Source organism: Pithys albifrons, chromosome 8, assembly GCF_047495875.1.
Source record: "Pithys albifrons albifrons isolate INPA30051 chromosome 8, PitAlb_v1, whole genome shotgun sequence".
Classification (NCBI taxonomy): Eukaryota; Metazoa; Chordata; class Aves; order Passeriformes; family Thamnophilidae; genus Pithys; species Pithys albifrons.
Window position 1 is genome coordinate 35,571,654 of NC_092465.1, and position 21,019 is coordinate 35,592,672.

Sequence of the window (21,019 nt, forward strand, 5' to 3'; positions counted from 1 at the left end):
TCCTTGAGGAGGGTGAAGTGAAAGGGAAAATCTTCTTTGTTTGGCAGAATAAGTCACTTCTCGACAGGTTCGTGTCATAACGTAGGGCTGGAGTTTCATCAGATGGGATTAAGGGGAAAGTGAATTTCCTGGTGCTGACACAGTGATGTGGAAGGCTTGATACTCTCTCTAAGGTTTTGCTTTTGCATCGTGGTTAGAAAGTGGAGATTGTGTTCCAAAGCTTTGGGCTGTGTGGAGGATGTCAGCACAGAAATGTTGCTGCTCACCTTGTGTCTGAGCTGGGCTAAATCTCAGGTTTCTGAGTCGGTTTGGTCTCAGGCTCTGGCATTCACATCAGCCACTCCCTTCAATTTGGTGGGTCATCAAAACAATTTATTAGTGTTCATACTTTTTCTGGATTGTGAAAATCAGAGGAAAAGGTTATTTCAAACTGAGCATCAGCAGCATCGTGGAGGTTGATTTGGAAAGAAGTGTTTCTTTTAGGACACCCCAAAATACATGGACTGTCAGCTCATGTTTCCATTTTCTGTTGTGATGCTGAGCTATAATGGGATCCTCTGCTCTGGACTCTCATGCCTTGGGAGGTCCCAGCTTGGTTCTAAAATTTACCTTAGACTTTATAGAATTCAACAAATTGGTTTTTCTGTCTGTATTTCTTGTCAGCACAGTAGAGATGCCACACAGAAGTTCATGAGGCTGAGGAAGTCCATTGCAGGCACAGATACTGAGATGGATCCGTGCTAAGGACTGAGGGTGATGAGATTTAGTCCTGGGAAAGGGGAGGAGAGAAAGGGACAATTATGCCAACTCTAATAAACACAAAGTAGTTCACTGAGCTCTGCTGTCTTCCCAAAGGCTGCTCTGGGAACAGACATAATGATAGAACTGGGAGTCAGGAGATCTGGGTTTTATTTTCAAGTCTGCCACAATCTTCCTTTGTGGCCCTGGGTCATTTAACCTCTGAAAAATGGGGGAAATGATAGCAGATAATTAACAACCTCACAGGAGCATTGAAAATTAATTCATTAATTTTTCTGAACTCATCAGTAGAAGGTGCAATGGAAATGCAAAGTGTGAGGGTATGTTATAAAATTGTGTCTGTTCCTTCCCCTCTCCATGTGTTTTTTAAGAGTATTTTTCAACCCACAGGAGACCTGTGGGGCACCTTTTGGGAGCCTGCCACGAGGAAGGAACTGGCACTGTAAATTTGTTGTAGCCTTTGATAATGTGCAAGGCTTGTGCTGAGAATGGAGTCAAGTGTGCTCAGAACCCAAAACTGGAGAGCAGACTTTGGCCCATAGCAAGCTGTGAGCAGGACCATCAGGAACCTGAGTTTTAATTGTTTCTGCTTTAAAATTTATTGAACCAGATCACTCTCATCCTGGTTGATGGTGGCAAACCTGACCCTGTCACTCCCACTCACACACACCTCCCAGCATTTCATGTCCTGCGCCTCAGGGATGGTGAAAACACGGAATTATTTCCAGCATTTCCTGGGCAAAGGCTGTTCTTTGTGTCTCCCTTTTGTGTCACAGACCTTCAGGTGGAGCTGTGATGGGTGTGTTGCTGTGGGACAGACACAGGAGCGATACCTGCAGTCAGTCCAGTGTGTGCTTGGGGTCCCAATAAGCCCAAATAAGTTTCACCTTGGTCTCACAATACTGGGGGTCATTTTCTCCCCATCACTGTGTTCTTGGCTTTGTTTGGGGACAGACTGTGTGGGAAATCATTTAGAGGTAGCTTCTTTTAAACACTCTGAGTTGGCTTAGTTGTCCCACCTCAGTTGCTTGTATGAAGAGAGGTTTTCAGGAATACACTGAATTTCTGTGCAGTCTCTTTTCCAACACATGGAGAAGCTCTGCAGAATGTGCCTGGTGGCAGAGTGGTGGGAGTTGGTGTGTTCAGTGCACAGTAGGAGGTGAAATGGTGAAAATGTGGCCCTTTAGAGGCTCTCAGGTGGATCTGAGCTGCTGAACTTTGTGGTGTCCCAAAGCTCTCAGGTGGATCTGAGCTGCTGCACTCCCTGGTGCCCCAAAGCTCTCAGGTGGATCTGAGCTGCTGCATTCTGTGGTGCCCTAAAGCTCTCAGGTGGATCTGAGCTGCTGAGCTCTGTGGTGCCCCAAAGCTCTCAGATGGATCTGAGCTCTCCAATGCCCCAAAGCTCTCAGGTGGATCTGAGCTGCTGCACTCCCTGGTGCCCCAAAACTCTCAGGTGGATCTGAGCTGCTGCACTCCCTGGTGCCCCAAAACTCTCAGGTGGATCTGAGCTCTGTGGTGCCCCAGAGCTCTCAGGCAGATCTGAGCTGCTGAGCTATGTGGTGCCCCAAAGCTCTCAGGTGGATCTGAGCTCCCCAGTGCCCCAAAGCTCTCAGGTGGATCTGAGCTCCCCAGTGCCCCAAAGCTCTCAGGTGGATCTGAGCTCCCCAGTGCCCCAAAGCTCTCAGGTGGATCTGAGCTGCTGCACTCCCCAGTGCCCCAAAGCTCTCAGGTGGATCTGAGCTGCTGCAGTCCCCAGTGCCCCAAAGCTCTCAGGTGGATCTGAGCTCCCCAGTGCCCCAAAGCTCTCAGGTGGATCTGAGCTCCCCAGTGCCCCAAAGCTCTCAGGTGGATCTGAGCTCCCCAGTGCCCCAAAGCTCTCAGGTGGATCTGAGCTCCCCGATGCCCCAAAGCTCTCAGGTGGATCTGAGCTCCCCGATGCCCCAAAGCTCTCAGGTGGATCTGAGCTCCCTGGTGCCCCAAAGCTCTCAGGTGGATCTGAGCTGCTGCAGTCCCCAGTGCCCCAAAGCTCTCAGGTGGATCTGAGCTCCCGCACTCCCCAGTGCCCCAAAGCTCTCAGGTGGATCTGAGCTGCTGCACTCCCCAGTGCCCCAAAGCTCTCAGGTGGATCTGAGCTGCTGCAGTCCCCAGTGCCCCAAAGCTCTCAGGTGGATCTGAGCTCCCCAGTGCCCCAAAGCTCTCAGGTGGATCTGAGCTCCCCAGTGCCCCAAAGCTCTCAGGTGGATCTGAGCTCCCCGATGCCCCAAAGCTCTCAGGTGGATCTGAGCTGCTGCAGTCCCCAGTGCCCCAAAGCTCTCAGGTGGATCTGAGCTCCCCAGTGCCCCAAAGCTCTCAGGTGGATCTGAGCTCCCCAGTGCCCCAAAGCTCTCAGGTGGATCTGAGCTCCCCAGTGCCCCAAAGCTTCTCAGGTGGATCTGAGCTGCTGAACTTTCTGGTGTCCCAAAGCTCTCAGGTGGATCTGAGCTGCTGCAGTCCCCAGTGCCCCAAAGCTCTCAGGTGGATCTGAGCTGCTGCACTCCCCAGTGCCCCAAAGCTCTCAGGTGGATCTGAGCTGCTGCACTCCCCAGTGCCCCAAAGCTCTCAGGTGGATCTGAGCTCCCCAGTGCCCCAAAGCTCTCAGGTGGATCTGAGCTCCCCAGTGCCCCAAAGCTCTCAGGTGGATCTGAGCTGCTGCAGTCCCCAGTGCCCCAGAGCTCTCAGGAGGATCTGAGCTCCCCAGTGCCCCAAAGCTCTGCCCATGGCTGACATGGTGGTGCCTCAGGGAGGGGTTTGTGCCGGTGGCAGAGGGAACCTGTGTGCAGATGCCGCCCCCATCCTCCTGCCAGGTCCGTGCCGTGCTCTCTATTGACACGCTTTGTTTTCCCTTTGTGCCCAGGGAACGTGACTGCCAGCACCTCTGTGTCTCAGATGGCCAGTGGCATCAGTCTGGTGTCCTTCAACAGCCGCCCCGACGGGTTGCACCAGCGCTCCTACTCGGTCTCCAGTGCCGATCAGTGGAGCGAGGCCACGGTCATTGCCAACTCGGGCATTAGCAGTGGTAAGAACCTGGAGCTGGGGGGGTGTGCTGTGGGGTGAAGGGGGAGCTGGTGCCTGGCTTTGTTTCCAGAGGGAACAATGAAACTGCAGCCTGGGGCTGGTCCTGATGCACTGCTGGGTGTCAGACTTGGAGCACGTGAGGGAAGAAGAGACAGGAGATAAAAGAGAATGGATCGATACAACACTCTTTGCTTTTCTTTTTTTACAAGGCCATGGAGTTACAGGACAAGGGGGGAAAACTTTAAGCTGCCAGAGGGCAGGATTAGATGGGATACTGGGAAGGAATCCTTCCCTGGGAAGGTGCTGAGGCCCTGGCACAGGTGCCCAGAGAAGCTGTGGCTGCCCCCTGCCCCATCCCTGGGAGTGTCCAAGGCCAGGTTGGACATGGCTTGGAGAACCCTGGGCTGGTGGGAGGTGTCCCTGCCCATGGCAGGAGGTGGAAAGGGATGGACTTTAAGGTCCCTTCCACCCAAACCAGTCTGGGATTCTGTGATAATGTACCTGAGATTAAAATTAAGCAGTATTATAACTACAGTAGCTCTTCCTGTTGAAAAAAGAATCTTAGAATGGTTTGGGTTGGAAGGAACCTTAAAGATCATCCAGTGCCACCCCTGCCATGGGCAGGGACAGCTCTCACTGTCCCAGGTCACTCCAGCCTGGCCTTGGACACTCCCAGGGATGGACCAGCCACATGTTGTAGGTCTGATATTCCAATTTCCTTACCCTGTGGTGGGTGTTAGCAGTGGGTATTGGCATTAGGTGGGAATTAGCAGGAAATGACCCTCCAGGCCTTTTCATCCACGTGTCCTTTCTCTGCTGTGCTCTCACTTCAGCCCCTGCACACTCCCAGTGTCGTTGCTGTGTTTCCTCAGTGGAGCATTTCACAGTATTGAAGGAGCCAACACTATTCCAGATGGTGCATTGGAATTGCTGCATTTCAGCAGTGACACAGGGCTGGCTTTTAAAGGGTGCAGTGATATTTGGGGGGTGTGGCCTTCATGGAGTGCCTGGGAAGGGCAGAGCTGGAGTGCTGTCACCTCCAGGTGACATGAGCGCGTTGGAGCAGCCCTGGAGCACAAGGTGGGTGGGCTGGGCCCAGGGGGGTCACACCAGCAAAACACACGTGTCCAGCAGTGTGGGGTTTGATGGGTGGGTGGGGACACTGCGGGGTGGGGGGGAGGAACAGGGAAGGGGGAAAAGGAGAAGAGTGTGAGAGGAAAGACACAAACTGGGAAAGAAGTGAAAACATGGTGAGAAATGTGAATAGGACTGGAGAAAGGGAAGGAAAGCTGTTTCTGATGGCTGTCCCCAAAATGGGGAGAGTTAGGGGACATGAGAACTCTTTCACATGTCCCATGCATACAGTGAGATAGATAGATAGATAGATAGATAGATAGATAGATAGATAGATAGATAGATAGATAGATAGATAGATATTCTAGAGTCATAGAATATTAAGGGGTTGGAAGGGACCTTCAAGACCATGTAGTCTCCCCCCATGCCAGGGGGAACAGCTGATCTCAGGGTTTCTCAGCAGAGGAAAGTCTTCAAAGTGCAGAACTCACAGAATTCCTACACATGGTGTGGAAATAAAGTGTTAAAAAGTAGGCCTGGTACCCATCCCCTTTAGCTGGTGGTGCTGTGTGTGCTGGGCTTGTCTCCTCCTGCTGAGCTGGAGCTGGTTCCATATCCCTGGGGAAGGGAACCTGTTCCTCTCCCTGAGCTCTGCTCTCCCTCATTGTGCAGTCCCTTCCTCTGACTTGCCACTCAGACGTGATTACTTCTGGCTCAGGAGAGATGACTGCTGGAATTACCAAGGAAATACTTGCTGAAAATTGCAGATGACTGGGGGGTGCTTGTGAATAACCTGCCTTGAATAATTTCTTACAGATGTTCTAATATGAAAAAAAATTTAAAAAGGCCCTGGTTTTATAAATAAGGGGGGAAATTTGCACTAATGATGAGTTTTAGGCAAGGAAGGGTCAGTGGAATCAGAAGTGTTCTGATAAAGCTGCTGCAGAACCTCAAGAATAATTGATTGCTCTCAGTGCATCGTCTTTGGGTAAGCTCAGAGATGTGTCCTTTATGTTGGCAAGTTGACGTATGAAAAACCCTTTTTAATTTCAGGGGTTTTTTTTTTCTCCATTAAAAGATTTTTGAATTTTAGTCATAAAAAGCTAATCCTGTGAAAGCAGCAGGTACAGTGAGAAGCTAAGCATCTTTTGGAATTCAAATGCCAATGTACTGGAGAATATCCTGCTTATTGTCACATGGTTTTATTGTAGACAAAATAACATATTGGGATCCAATTTTTCTCTGCACCTTTTTTTTCACATTAAATTAATACTTTGTGTGGCTCCGGAGAACTTTTCAAAGTCTTCCAAACCAGACCTTTGGTTTCCTGGGGCTTCTGTCTTTCAAGCAGCTGTGAACATCTCCTAATTAGATAAATTACTTTGTAGTGGGCAGAGCCACAAAACAGGAGGTGCTGGTTAAATTAAAGGGGAAAAATAGAAAAATCCATTCTCTGAAATGGAATGCCCCACTGCTTTATGACTATTACTGTGGTAAGGTTTTACATTTAAGTACCTGAGGTTTAAAATGAAATGTCTGATACAATTTGGTGCTGGTACCGTGCAGGCTGTGAGTGCCCTGGGGGGAGAGCTGGGGCTGGGGCTGGGGCTCAGGTCTGGCTCGGGAGCCGAACCCCACCCGCTGCTCAGCACTTGGCAAAGCACCAACACATTTGCCTTGAAAACTCCCGAAATTTCAAAAGGCTGTTCCAGCAGCACAGGAAAAATTAATTCCTTTTGCTTTCCTCCCCCACACCCTCTACTCTTGTAAGTACTTGACAGAAGTAATTTTAGCAGTGAGAGAGAATAAAAACTGGGGGCAGTAAATCCCTGTCCGGGAACCTCTTGTGTAGATTCTTTATGGACCCAGAATTGATCTACGTGTCAGATCCTGATGTAGTTTCAACTGTTTATCACCCTAATGGTGGTAGAGAGACCATGAGCATCAACTTATAATCCTCTGTGAAAGAAATTGGTGTTTGCAGTCAATGAGGGAGCAGCTCAGCCTTATTGATAGATTTGGAGCAATTACTGCTGCTCCAGCTATTGGCCGAGAGGTTTCCCTGGATCCTGCTGCAAGCCTGACATGGTTTTGCTTTGATAAATCTTTGCCTTGATGCCTTTTTTTTTTTTATTCCACACAGAATTATCCATAGTTGCTCGTTGGTGGGAATAGAAGGGTTGTCTGGTCTCATTTGTGACCAGTTTGGGTGTTGAAGTTTGTTTCAACAATTTGCATCCCATGATTCCTCTGCTGCAAATTCATCTCTTATTTTCATAAAACCCCACAATCCCTGAGGCTGGCAAAGCCCTCCCAGTCCCTGGAGCCCACCCTGTGCCCAATGCCCACCTTGGCAAAGCCCTCCCAGCCCACAGAGCCCACCCTGTGCCCGATGCCCACCTTGGCAAAGCCCTCCCAGCCCCTGGAGCCCCCCCTGTGCCCAATGCCCACCTTGGCAAAGCCCTCCCAGTCCCTGGAGCCCTCCCTGTGCCCAATGCCCACCTTGGCAAAGCCCTCCCAGTCCCTGGAGCCCTCCCTGTGCCCAATGCCCACCTTGGCAAAGCCCTCCCAGTCCCTGGAGCCCTCCCTGTGCCCAATGCCCACCTTGGCAAAGCCCTCCCAGCACATGGAGCCCACCCTGTGCCCGATGCCCACCTTGGCAAAGCCCTCCCAGCCCATGGAGCCCACCCTGTGCCCGATGCCCACTTTGTCCCCCAGCCCAGAGCACTGAGTGCCATGGCCAGTCCTGCCTTGGGCACCTCCAGGGCTGGGCACTCCAGACCTGCCCGGGCAGCCCCTGCCAGTGCCTGCCCAGCCTTTCCAGGCAGAAATTCCTGCTGCTGTGCCCCCTGCCCCTGCCCTGGCACACTCCAGTGGAATGGTAGGTGGCCACTCCTGTGTGTTCTCCAGCTCACAATTTGTGCATCTCCAGAGAACCCGAGGGACAGAGTTCAGAGTTGCCATCAGAGCTGCTTTTGGTGGCAGAAGCCACAAAAATGAGGTTCATAAGACTTCTCTCACAGGAGACTGAGGATGTTATTTCCTACCTGGGCACGAAGCAGCAGCTTGTTCATTGTCCTTTTAAATGTCAGGTTTTATAGTTCAGCTTCCAAGGCAGTGTCCTGAGACCATCAGGGGGAAGGATTCCTTCCCTAAAGATCCCAGACTAAGCTGTTCCTACACAGCTCTGCAAACAGCACTTGGCACGGGACAGGGATTTCTCTCCTCCAGACTTGTAAATTGTCATTTGAATTCTAGCATGATGTAAAACTGTGCAGTAAATCACAGATCTGTTTAAATATCCTCCACTTAGGCTTTATCACTGTACAATTGCTGGCACGGGCCATTGGAGCTGGGCTGTAATTTATGGGAGCTGTAATACCTGGTGGCTTCGGAGTTCTAACAGTTTGCTGCTCGGGTTTATTAACGTGGAATTGAGTTCTCACTGTGCTGTGGGGTGTGAGAGGTCGTTGCAGTGTTGGTGTTAATGCAGACCTTGCAACTTGCCTTACTTGTCTGATCCCAAGCCCTTGGAATGATTAAATGATGGAACCTTCTGCTCCGTTTCGGAAAAGAAAACTGTTCTGCTGGAATCTGTTATCAGAAGAGTGAAGCAGAAAACATCTTTTAGAGCTGTTGGAGTTCCGTGGGCAAATAGTTAACTAGGATCAATTATGTAACTTGACACAGGTATGGAATTTCTGAATTATGTGATTGGTGTGTACAGGTGGTTTAGGTTGGAAGAGCTTTCCCCTCCTTTTTAAATAAGGAAATTGTAACTGAAAAGCAAATATAAAGTCATTTTGTCCTTTTTTGTTCTGTAGCTGCTCGAGGGTTTCCTGCTGTTCCAAATATTGAACACAGTAAAATTCCCCCTGTATAAGACAGTGTGTGTGCACAGAGTTTGCATTGCCTCTAAAATAGGAAGGGAAAGGGAACATTCATCCACTTTTCATGCCCTTCTGTGATCAACAGACAAATTGCTTCTGGCAGAGAGTTCCAGAGGGAAACTTTGTCAGTTCAGCAGGGGAAACTCTGCTAACAACAACTTATTGTTGCCTTTGCTTTCTCACCGTGCCTTGAGGAAGCTGGGATTATAAAGCACTACTTTTTAGCAATTTCTGGAAAACCATCCCCTTTCAGCAGGAGGTTGTGCTTTGAGGAGCTTCCAGGTTAACATTTAGTTGCCATCCTTGACAAGCTCTGACCTGAAATAGCCCAGTCAGCTGCTGCTCTTCACATCCTGAACTAAATTCTGTGGATTTTGACAATTCTCCATCTGCTTTTCTTGTTGAAGATCCTCTTCTTTCTGCTCTCCCACTCCTCATGATTAAAACACAAAGGACTGTTGCATTCAGCCCTGTGCTCTGTTCCACAATGGCAAGAAACATGAGTTCACATCATCAGATAATTGGACATTGGCAACCTGATGCTCATCTTAATGTTGTTCACAGCCTGAAGGGCCAAATGTCTGTCAGGAAATTGTTGCTGTGGCTACTTAACTTTTTGAGTGGATCTGAAAAGCTTTGGTGTTTCCTGACATCTACTTAGGGATGCTTAAGTACATATTTTGCATTTGGCTTTGCTTAGGATTTGCACTGGGGTAGGGACACAAATGAGGGTTCTTGGGAAAGAGGGAAAAAAAAAGATGATTTTTGTGTGTAGTTACTGGTGTTGCTCAGTCTGACTGGAGGGTAAGCAAAGTTCAGTAAATCAGGTGCTGCTTCTGCCCAGGGCTGGGCCTGGTGCTCACACCTCTGGTACCCCACCCGAGAGGAAGGGGGGGAAAAACCTCAAAGCAAAACAATTTCCTTCTATTTTTGAGCATAAACTTTATCCTGACAGGGGAGTGAGGAGAGAAATGTTGTCTTTATCAGCTGTTCGAGTTCATGACTGGGAGACACTCTCCAAAAGTTGTGACTTCCCAAGTGAGGGAGGAAAAACCTTTAATGTGAGGTTTGGTGTTGGTGATTGCACCCCTGGACAGGGGGAGTTCTCCTGGAACCCCATTTGTATTTAAAAGACTGATGAGTCTTTCCAGGGTTGTTATTTTTTTGTGTTTGTAGTTTAAGGTTGTTTGAGTCTGAAACGTTTGTGGTCATTGCGAGGAAATGAGTTCATGATTCACAGAATATCCTACAGGAGTTTACAGAGTTTTTAATATGAATCAGGAGACTCACTCTCAGCTAAACATAGAGGAAGGACATAATGCTGCAAGAGCAGAATAAGATGCTTTATAAACTCCTGTGATTCAAATAATGTGGCTTAGAAGTTTCTAAAGCCCAGTGCATTCTGTATCTAAGTACTCTGCAAGGAAGAGTAAAAGAGGGAAAAGAGGAAACTTCCCAAATCAGTACACTTTAATTTTTCTTGTTTTTATCTCAATTTATATAATCTAAATTTATACAATAATTTAAATTCTAAATTTATGTGAAGTTTAGTGATGTTTTAGACACAGTGTTAATAAGAAAGTAAAGCATTGATGTGTAACTGCCATGAAGCAACTCCAGATTTCAGGATTTCTTCTCTGTGCATCCAACTTTGGAAGTTCCAACAGGTGCTTGTAATAATTCCATTTGCTGTTTGATGTGCACCCACAAGTGCAGGGCTTTGGTTTGCAGGGGCCAAGCCAAGTGTGTGCAAGAAACACACACCATGCTTTTATTTCTTCTCCAGCTTAATGAAGTTTCTGTTCCAATTAAGAGCAGAGCAGGTGTCTCCTCAGGCCCAGCTCTGGCAGGCTCAGGTTCTTTCCAGCCCAGATCACAGAGCCAGGGACACAGGGCTGGTGTGTGTTCCCTGCCTCTGGAATCCAGCACTTCAAAGGTGCTGCTCAGGAGTGAAAGGAGCCTCTGTGTTCAGAGCAGCCCCGACCTGCTGAGTGTGGGGGGACACCTGGAGCTCAGACCCCAACCTGCTGAGTGTGGGGGGACACCTGGAGCTCAGAGTGAGCCCAACCTGCTGAGTGTGGGGGGACACCTGGAGCTCAGAGTGACCCCAACCTGCTGAGTGTGGGGGGACACCTGGAGCTCAGAGCCCAACCTGCTGAGTGTGGGGGGACACCTGGAGCCCAGAGTGAGCCCAACCTGCTGAGTGTGGGGGGACACCTGGAGCCCAGAGTGAGCCCAACCTGCTGAGTGTGGGGGGACACCTGGAGCTCAGAGTGACCCCAACCTGCTGAGTGTGGGGGGACACCTGGAGCTCAGAGTGACCCCAACCTGCTGAGTGTGGGGGGACACCTGGAGCTCAGAGCCCAACCTGCTGAGTGTGAGGGGACACCTGGAGCTCAGAGTGAGCCCAACCTGCTGAGTGTGGGGGGACACCTGGAGCTCAGAGCCCCAACCTGCTGAGTGTGAGGGGACACCTGGAGCTCAAAGTGACCCCAACCTGCTGAGTGTGGGGGGACACCTGGAGCTCAAAGTGACCCCAACCTGCTGAGTGTGGGGGGACACCTGGAGCTCAGAGCCCCAACCTGCTGAGTGTGAGGGGACACCTGGAGCTCAAAGTGACCCCAACCTGCTGAGTGTGGGGGGACACCTGGAGCTCAAAGTGACCCCAACCTGCTGAGTGTGGGGGGACACCTGGAGCTCAGAGCCCAACCTGCTGAGTGTGAGGGGACACCTGGAGCTCAGAGCCCCAACCTGCTGAGTGTGAGGGGACACCTGGAGCTCAAAGTGACCCCAACCTGCTGAGTGTGGGGGGACACCTGGAGCTTAAAGTGACCCCAACCTGCTGAGTGTGGGGGGACACCTGGAGCTCAAAGTGACCCCAACCTGCTGAGTGTGAGGGGACACCTGGAGCCCAGAGTGAGCCCAACCTGCTGAGTGTGAGGGGACACCTGGAGCTCAGAGCCCCAACCTGCTGAGTATGAGGGGACACCTGGAGCTCAGAGTGACCCCAACCTGCTAAGCGTGGGGGGACACCTGGAGCTCAAAGTGACCCCAACCTGCTGAGTGTGGGGGGACACCTGGAGCTCAGAGTGACCCCAACCTGCTAAGTGTGGGGGGACACCTGGAGCTCAGAGCCCAACCTGCTAAATGTGGGGGGATACCTGGAGCTCAGAGCCCAACCTGCTGAGTGTGAGGGGACACCTGGAGCTCAGAGCCCCAACCTGCTGAGTGTGGGGGGACACCTGGAGCTCAGAGCCCAACCTGCTAAATGTGGGGGGACACCTGGAGCTCAGAGCCCAACCTGCTGAGTGTGGGGGGACACCTGGAGCTCAGAGCCCTGACCTGGCCCAGGGGGAGCTGCAGCTCCTTTGGGTCTCGGGCCCTTCCTGTGTCTCAGCTCAGCTCCTGCTCCCTCCAGCCTGGGCTGTGGCACCCACAGCCTGGGGCACCCCACGAGGGGCTGTTCTGCTGCTGGGTTTGGGAGAGCAAAACAGTCCCTGGCTTGGGTTGTGTAACCCCTCAGAAGGGCTGGCAGCAGCCAGAGAGGGGCTTGATTAAATTGGGAAATGAAAGAGAAAGTTTGGCAATGGTAGTTGTGCCACCTGACACCCACAAAGGGCACCAAAGACAGAGCTTTATGTTTTAAGAGCTTTACTTTTCAGCTTTAGATTTCTGCAATAGGAAAATGTTTCATACTGCCTTTGATTAAGAGTGTTCTTGGTGTTGCTTCCCTTACTTCTTTTCCTTCCTGACACTGGTGCTCATGGCGTGCATTACCAGGAAAGCCTTAGCTTTTTCCTGCCTAGCATGGTGCAATTAGCAGCCAATTTGCTGTACAGCAATTATTCAGCCTTAATTGGAAAATGTTAATAGTAAAGTCTCTTGGTTTTTTGGTTTTTTTTTTACTCCAAAACACTGATGTTAGGGCTTTTTGCTGCAGTCTCGTGGACTGGCAGTGGAGAGTTTCCTAACCTCTTCTCAATTACTGAGTGGGTTTGATGCTTGAAGTTATCCACAGGTTACACAGACTGAAGGTTAAAGTACAGGAGTAGAGACAAGACGTCTTTCTGGCTCTGAGCATCGCTTTGAAGAGAGTCAGTTCTTCCTCTCTGTCTTACTTTGCCTATCTTGAAACACAAGGTAAATATTTTAGTAGGAAGTGATTCAGTAAGCCATGGGGTCATTATTTTCCAAGTGCCTTGAGACCTCAAGGCTCTATTTCAAAGCAAAATGTTGTTAAATGAGGATTTTTTTATGCAATTAGAAGGCAATGCTGAGGGTGAGCTGAGGGCGGAGCTCTGCCCTCTCTGTGTAATTGAGGTGAATTTATTATGCACACTGTTGTGTCCAGGGATATAAAACAGGATTTGTCACACACTGGTGTGTGCACTTGGCTGTGGTGCAGCTTGTTCACCCCAGGTGTGCCCCCAGAGTGTGCTCTGCTCACACCCACTGGTGACAGTGCAGGGGACACCAGCACAGTCACAGCCCCCAGTGTGTGCTCTGCTCACACCCACTGGTGGCAGTGCAGGGGACACCAGCACAGTCACAGCCCCCAGTGTGTGCTCTGCTCACACCCACTGGTGGCAGTGCAGGGGACACCAGCACAGTCACAGCCCCCAGAGTGTGCTCTGCTCACACCCACTGGTGGCAGTGCAGGGGACACCAGCACAGTCACAGCCCCCAGTGTGTGCTCTGCTCACACCCACTGGTGGCAGTGCAGAGGACACCAGGACAGTCACAGCCCCCAGTGTGTGCTCTGCTCACACCCACTGGTGGCAGTGCAGAGGACACCAGCACAGTCACAGCCCCCAGTGTGTGCTCTGCTCACACCCACTGGTGGCAGTGCAGGGGACACCAGCACAGTCACAGCCCCCAGTGTGTGCTCTGCTCACACCCACTGGTGGCAGTGCAGGGGACACCAGCACAGTCACAGCCCCCAGTGTGTGCTCTGCTCACACCCACTGGTGGCAGTGCAGAGGACACCAGCACAGTCACAGCCCCCAGTGTGTGCTCTGCTCACACCCACTGGTGGCAGTGCAGAGGACACCAGGACAGTCACAGCCCCCAGTGTGTGCTTTGCTCACACCCACTGGTGGCAGTGCAGGGGACACCAGGACAGTCACAGAGCTGCTGCTGCCCAGTGGGAACGTTCTGGCAGGAGGATTAGGGGTGTCCCTTGTCCATCCAGGCTGCTCATCTGGTCAGCAGGAGCCATGGAGTTTAGTTTGCCCTGGGACCTGGTGGCATCTGCAGCATCCCAGGCTTGCATCTACTCCTGGTTTGTTGTCCTCAGTGTCCAAACAGCTTGTCAGGTTTGAGCTTTCCCCAGGGCACGTTCACATGCAGCACAAAGGACACAAAGGTGCATCTGTGGAACAGGGAACAAGATAAATTAGCGAACTGTGTTCACTCAGGGAGTGGTTTGTGTCATCTCTGCCCCAACCCAAACCTGCTGTAGGCAAGATGTGCAGAGGGGGAATGAACATCTCGTTCCCAGTTCCTGTTCTGAGGGTGCAGGTCCTCTGAAATAGTCTTTGCTTTGCTTGTCACCACCTTGGCAACAACAGGAGGGTTACTGAGGGATAGATGTGCTGTCCTCTGCCTGTGTCAGCTGGTAAATGCCTCCTGGATACAGGGAGCTGCTTGAGAAGGGGCTTTGCAAGGGAGTTAGCAGGGCATGGGTGGTTTTTTCTGGACAGTAATCTTTGAGTTCCACGGAGCAGGATGCTGCTTTTCCAGGGCTGTGATGTGCTCCTGCTTAGGAGGGAAAATGTACTTTTGTGGGGGTTTTTTAAACACTATATTGCATTTTTCTTTGATGCTTCCTTTGTGATTCCCAAACCTTGCATGTGGATAGGGAATGAGCTAGAGATAACTTTCTTTCCTTTAGGTAAGGGGGATTGTAACGAGGATCTTGCTGTCTCCAAAATTATTGAAGCCTTCCCATGTCTGTGCCTGACCATCATGAGACTGAGTTTCTGTCCCCAGCCTGTGGCTGCTGTCCCTCCCTTGTCACACAGTGATGAGGCTGCAGGGTGGGAGCGATGCTGTCAGCCCAGACAGCCTCGAGGTGCAGTGCCAGACCCCCAAAGGCAGGGAGATCCCTTCTTTTTTTCCTTTTTTTGGCAGGAAGGAAGCTTTGTTTTTCTTATTTAATTGAAATTGCTCTGAGAGGGAAGGAGGCAGCGACTGGGGCGCTCAGTGGGGCTGTCTGTGGAGGACAGGGCAGCTCTGTGATTTACAGGCTCAGGGCTGGAAGGATGGTGGATGCTGTGGAAGGGAGTGCTCCCGAGGCTCTTTGCTCTCCATCCCCCAGTCCTGCTCAGAGCTCCCTTTAATTTGGTCAGTGCAGCAGGTTCAGTGCAGCCCTCACAGCCTGAGTGTCCGAGCTGAGCTCAGCTCAGCGACGACCAGATGGCCCCCATTCCTGCTGGAGGTGGGAGCCCTGTGTGCCTGACAAGTCCTTGCCTCTCTTGTTCTGTCCTGGAGCTGGAATCCTGTGCCAGCCCCTCTGCCCCACTCCAGAGGGGCTGTTACATCCACACACTTGTGCCAAGCTGCAGTTGTGACGGGGTTTTAATGCCAGTCCTGTGCCTGACTCCAGCCCTTCCGCAGTCATTGTGCCACTGCAGCATCCCTTTCACTTGGGGCTGAGGCAGAGGAGGAAGATAAAGAACTTGATAGAACATTTATGGTAATAGCTGTAAAGGGAAGCTGGAGAGCAGTGGATTTCACAGCCAGAAAAATCTCAGCTCGGGGAAATGGGTCTGAAATGCAACTATAGATGGTTTTAGTCTCTTACTTCCCCTGTTTAAATAAAAGGATTGCTTTTCTCACCTTTATTTAAAACACATGTGTGGAAGATGAAAGTGTCCAGCTATTTTTTTATTATTCAGTCCACCAGCCACCGACATCTTTGCCTTATTTCATTTCAACACTAATGGCACAGTGAAAGTTCTGAAACACCCTCTTTGGCTCCAGCCTTCCTTGGGTCGCAGCAAAGATTCCTGCTGCAGGCAGAGCTGTTGCTGTTGTTTTCGTCATCAGCACTTTCTTTCTCCTCTTGAACCTGGTGCTATTAATTGTGTTGCTGCTTCTGCTCTTTAATTGATCCCATTCACCGCTCCCGCTTTTGTAACGTCTGACTTCGTGTCACTTCAGCAAATCAAAAACCCAAATTAATCAATCTCCAGCCACTTGAGAATAAGGCCATGTTGGGGAGCTGGGCTTGACAAAAAAGTCTAATTTCACTTTGAAAGCCTGTTGGAAAATTTTAACAAGAAGATGCAAGAAAAATGTAAACCAGATCAAGCTCGACTTTGGTCTGTGCAGAATAGCGTCACCTGTTGAGTTTGTTTCAAGTTGTTGTAAATAGGTGATTTGACAAAAATATGAAATAAATCAAAAGACACGAAGATAGAAGGGGTCAGAATATGCTTGGTTCCTCTGCAGATGGTTACACAGGAGAGAGGGTTGTGTCTGTGTGAGAGAGAATAGGAACCGTGGGCCAGTGACGACGCTCCGCTCTTGGACTTTTGTGTCCAGCCTTTGTGCTGTGCTATTCCCGGACCTTGCATGTTGTCTCTCTTCCTGCCTTTTGCACCCCCAGCTCCTTTCCCCTGGCCTGGGGTGCTCATACTGGCTTGTTGTTACCCCTCCTTTCCTCAGCCTCCTTGGTTCCTGTGCTGGCATCCTCTGCAGCTCCGCTGGGCAAATGGGAAGGAGAAATGGCTTCAAGTCGCATCTCGGGTGGGCTTGGAGCAGATGCTTGGGAATTGGGGATGTGAGTTAGTTGTCACTGTGCCAGGGCACTGAGGATGCACAAGCTGGATTTGCATTGGGTTTCAGGCAGGTGAGGGTTGGGGTTGTTCAGCCTGGAGAGGAGAAGGCTCTGGGGAGACTGGAACACCATCCAGTGCCTCAGGAGGGTCCAGGAGAGCCAGTGGGGGACTTTGGACAAGAGTCTGCAGTGACAGGACAAGGGGGAATGGCTTCCCACTGCCAGAGGGCAGGATTAGATGGGATATTAGGAAGGAATTCTTCCCTGGGAGGGTGGGGAGGCCATGGAGAAGCTGTGGCTGCCCCATCCCTGGGAGTGCCCAAGGCCAGGCTGGACAGGGCTTGGAGCAACCTGGGCTGGTGGGAGGTGTCCCTGCCTGTGACAGGGAGTGGAATGAGATGAATTTTGAGGTCCCTTTGAACTCAAAGCATTCTGTGATTCTGTGATGATTCCATGACTGTCTTACCCTTTCCACCAGGACTCTTGCACTGTCCTTAGGGGGCATGAATGGAGTTGTCTTTGAGATCTTTTCTTCTTCCTCTCCTTTCTTGTACAATGGTTTGTCATACTTGAAAGGAATTTCTCTTTTGGCCATAATTACAAAGTGGGTCTTGAAGAGAGGCAGATGTGGGACTTCTTTCTGGAGTAAAAGCTGCATTGGCTTTTTCTGTTTTGCTTTGTAATTTCTAGCAAATGGACTCTCTTCATAACTTAGGGGCTTTGGTCACCAGGTGTCACTTGTTACTCCTGGTCATGGAATGAGCTACTGCATATGGATGTCCCATCCCTGGAAGTGTCCAAGGCCAGGCTGGACAGGGCTTGGAGCAACCTGGGCTGGTGGGAGGTGTCCCTGCCCATGGCAGGGGTGGGATGGGATGAGCATTAAGGTCCCTTTCAACCCAACCCAGTCCATTCTGGGATTGTGTGACGTGGCCCGTGGCAGCTCCCCCTTGCAGCTGAAGGAGTTAATGACAGTGCTGGGGAGGAGGGGAGGGCAAGGGAGAGAGGAAGGCTCCCTGGCTGCTGGAGGAGGGCATGGGCCTCTCAACCTCACTCCTGCAGGTCACAGACAGCAGCAGGCGTGGGCTGGAACAGGAGGATGCTCCATTTTGGAGGAGAAGACCTATTTTAGGCAGGTGTTGTTGCACATCACTTAGCAATGTGGCCCAGCAGTTGCAGAGCTGAGGATGTGCCGGTCAGGACAACCCCAGCTCCGTGGCAAGGGGAGAGTTTTGTCCTTAATGTCACATAATAGAGCTCTGCACCCTGCAAATGATGACCATCATCAAGGGAAGCTGTGCCCGTACAGTCCATCAAAAGCCTCAGAGCTAATGATGGGCTGGGCAGATAATCGGGGGAGAGTTAATTGTAAGGTTCGATATGGCATCTTGTCAGCAGAGATAAGTTGTCACGTTTTCCACTTGAGCTGAAACTAAATGATTGTAAAATAAGTTATGAGTGTCCTTGGGCCTGTCTGCCAGAATGATGGCTAAGAATACATTCCTGGCCCATCAGTCTCAAGCAGCCCGCTTGATATTTATGCGAGCTGAATGTTATTTTATTCCCCCTCTAGTCATGCTTGTCAGCTTCCCGAGTGAAAAGTGAAACTGCTGCTTTGACTCATACTTCAAGTATTGAAGCTCGGAGAGGCTGCAGATTGTTATTATTATTACTAGTATTATATATTTTTTCGGGTGTGTGTTGAACATTGATGCCCGATTGGGAAGAACTAATGGCTGACATTGAGCGTGCGGGATGGCTGGAAAACAGCCCATCCCAGCCCAGTGGAACGCGCCTTATGAGTTCCAGTTCCTCTGTCAAAGCTGGTTGAGATGGGGAGTAATGAGGCGCTTGCTTTTTTAATTTGCCGTGCCTTTTCCTTGCCTTTTTTTTTCCCCTTCTTTTCCCCCCCCTGTATTTAATAGTGGCGGCAGTGGCCGTCTGTTCTCAGGCGTGGTAATTGATACCAAATAAAATGCGTTATTTGTATTCAGTCAGGAGGATGGAATTGCATTCAGTGGGCTGAAGCCTGAACTCATTTACAGTTTCCCCAAGCCCGGGCTTTCAGGAGCCCTCTTTTCAATTTGAAGAATACCTTGTCAGGCAAGAGAAGGAGTGGGAAATGGGAGAGCTCGGCGTGGCAGCCCCAGCGCCTTGTGATTGCTCATATTTTAACCCAGGGGGATGCTGAATAACTCCCATCTCCCAGGTGGTGGTGGAACGTGGGGACCGGGCAGGGATGCAGGGATGCAGCAGCACTGTGGGGACCAGGCAGGGATGCAGGCAGGGATGCAATGGCACTGTGGGGACCGGGCAGGGATGCAGGCAGGGATGCAGCAGCACTGTGGGGACCAGGCAGGGATGCAGGCAGGGATGCAGTGGCACTGTGGGGACCGGGCAGGGATGCAGGCAGGGATGCAGTGGCACTGTGGGGACTGGGCAGGGATGCAGGCAGGGATGCAGTGACACTGTGGGGACCGGGCAGGGATGCAGGCAGGGATGCAGTGGCACTGTGGGGACTGGGCAGGGATGCAGGCAGGGATGCAGTGGCACTGTGGGGACTGGGCAGGGATGCAGGCAGGGATGCAGTGGCACTGTGGGGACCGGGCAGGGATGCAGGCAGGGATGCAGTGGCACTGTAGGCACCAGGCAGGGATGCAATGGCACTGTGGGGACTGGGCAGGGATGCAGTGGCACTGTGGGGACTGGGCAGGGATGCAGGCAGGGATGCAGTGGCACTGTAGGCACCAGGCAGGGATGCAGGCAGGGATGCAGTGGCACTGTGGGCAACAGTCAGGGATGCAGGCAGGGATGCAATGGCACTGTGGGGACTGGGCAGGGATGCAGACAGGGATGCAGTGACACTGTGGGCAACAGTCAGGGATGCAGGCAGGGATGCAGTGGCACTGTAGGCACCAGGCAGGGATGCAGGCAGGGATGCAGTGGCACTGTAGGCACCAGGCAGGGATGCAGGCAGGAATGCAGTGGCACTGTGGGGACTGGGCAGGGATGCAGGCAGGGATGCAATGGCACTGTGGGGACTGGGCAGGGATGCAGGCAGGGATCCAGTGGCACTGTAGGCACCAGGCAGGGATGAAGTCAGGAATGCAGTGGCACTGTGGGGACTGGGCAGGGATGCAGGCAGGGATGCAGTGGCACTGTGGGGACTGGGCAGGGATGCAGGCAGGGATGCAGTGGCACTGTGGGGACTGGGCAGGGATGCAGGCAGGGATGCAGTAGCACTGTGGGGACCGGGCAGGGATGCAGGCAGGAATGCAGTGGCACTGTAGGCACCAGGCAGGGATGCAGGCAGGGATGCAGTGGCACTGTGGGCAACAGTCAGGGATGCAGGCAGGGATGCAATGGCACTGTGGGGACCAGGCAGGGATGCAGGCAGGGATGCAATGGCACTGTGGGGACCAGGCAGGGATGCAGGCAGGGATGCAATGGCACTGTGGGGACTGGGCAGGGATGCAGGCAGAGATGCAGTGGCACTGTAGGCACCAGGCAGGGATGCAGGCAGGGATGCAATGGCACTGTGGGCACCAGGCAGGGATGCAGTGGCACTGTGGGCACCAGGCAGGGATGCAAGTAGGGATGCAGTGGCACTGTGGGCACCAGGCAGGAATGCAGGCAGGGATGCAGCAGCACTGTGGGGACCAGGCAGGTATTTAGGCAGGGATGCAGTGGCACTGTGGGGACTGGGCAGGGATGCAGGCAGGGATGCAGTGGCACTGTGGGGACCGGGCAGGGATGCAGGCAGGGATGCAGTGGCACTGTGGGGACCGGGCAGAGATGCAGGCAGGAATGCAGTGGCACTGTGGGGACCGGGCAGGGATGCAGGCAGGAATGCAGTGGCACTGTGGGGACCGGGCAGGGATGCAGACAGGAATGCAGTGGCACTGTGGGCAACAGGCAGGGATGCAGCAGCACTGTGGGGACCGGGCAAGTATTTAGGCACTGTGGGGACTGGGCAGGGATGCAGGCAGGGTTGCAGCAGCACTGTGAGGACCGGGTAGGGATGCTGCCCAGTGTGGGGACCAGGCAGGGATGCAGGCAGGGATGCAGTGGCATTGTGGGGACTGGGCAGGGATGCAGGCAGGGTTGCAGTGCCACTGTGGGGACTGGGCAGGGATGCAGGCAGGGTTGCAGCAGCACTGTGAGGACCGGGCAGGGATGCAGTGGCACTGTGGGGACTGGGCAGGGATGCAGTGGCACTGTGGGGACCCGGCAGGGATGCAGGCAGGGATGCTGCAGCACTGTGGGCTGAGCACTGTTGACAAGCACCTGGCATTTTCCTCCTGGTTGAGGGGGGCAGAGCTCCAGGCTGGCACTGCTGGTCGAGGGGGGGCAGAGCTCCAGGCTCTCACTGCTGGTCGAGGGGGAGCAGAGCTTCAGACTGGCACTGCTGGTGGAGGGGGGGCAGAGCTCCAGGCTGGCACTGCTGGTGGAGGTGGGG

The 21,019-nt window shown here is 52.2% G+C and overlaps 1 protein-coding gene across 6 annotated transcripts in view; it reads left to right on the top strand.

Annotated features, from left to right (window-relative positions):
- AGAP1 (ArfGAP with GTPase domain, ankyrin repeat and PH domain 1) overlaps positions 1-21,019 on the top strand; it is a 320,698-nt gene that overhangs the window by 211,807 nt on the left and 87,872 nt on the right. For 4 of the 6 annotated variants that reach the window (XM_071562998.1, XM_071562999.1, XM_071562995.1 and 1 more), the window contains exon 12: positions 3,653-3,814. The exons of the other annotated variants lie outside the window; for them this stretch is intronic. In XM_071562998.1, the coding sequence (XP_071419099.1) occupies positions 3,653-3,814 (162 nt within the window). The remainder of the gene's footprint in view (positions 1-3,652; positions 3,815-21,019) is intronic. 6 annotated transcript variants of the gene reach the window in all.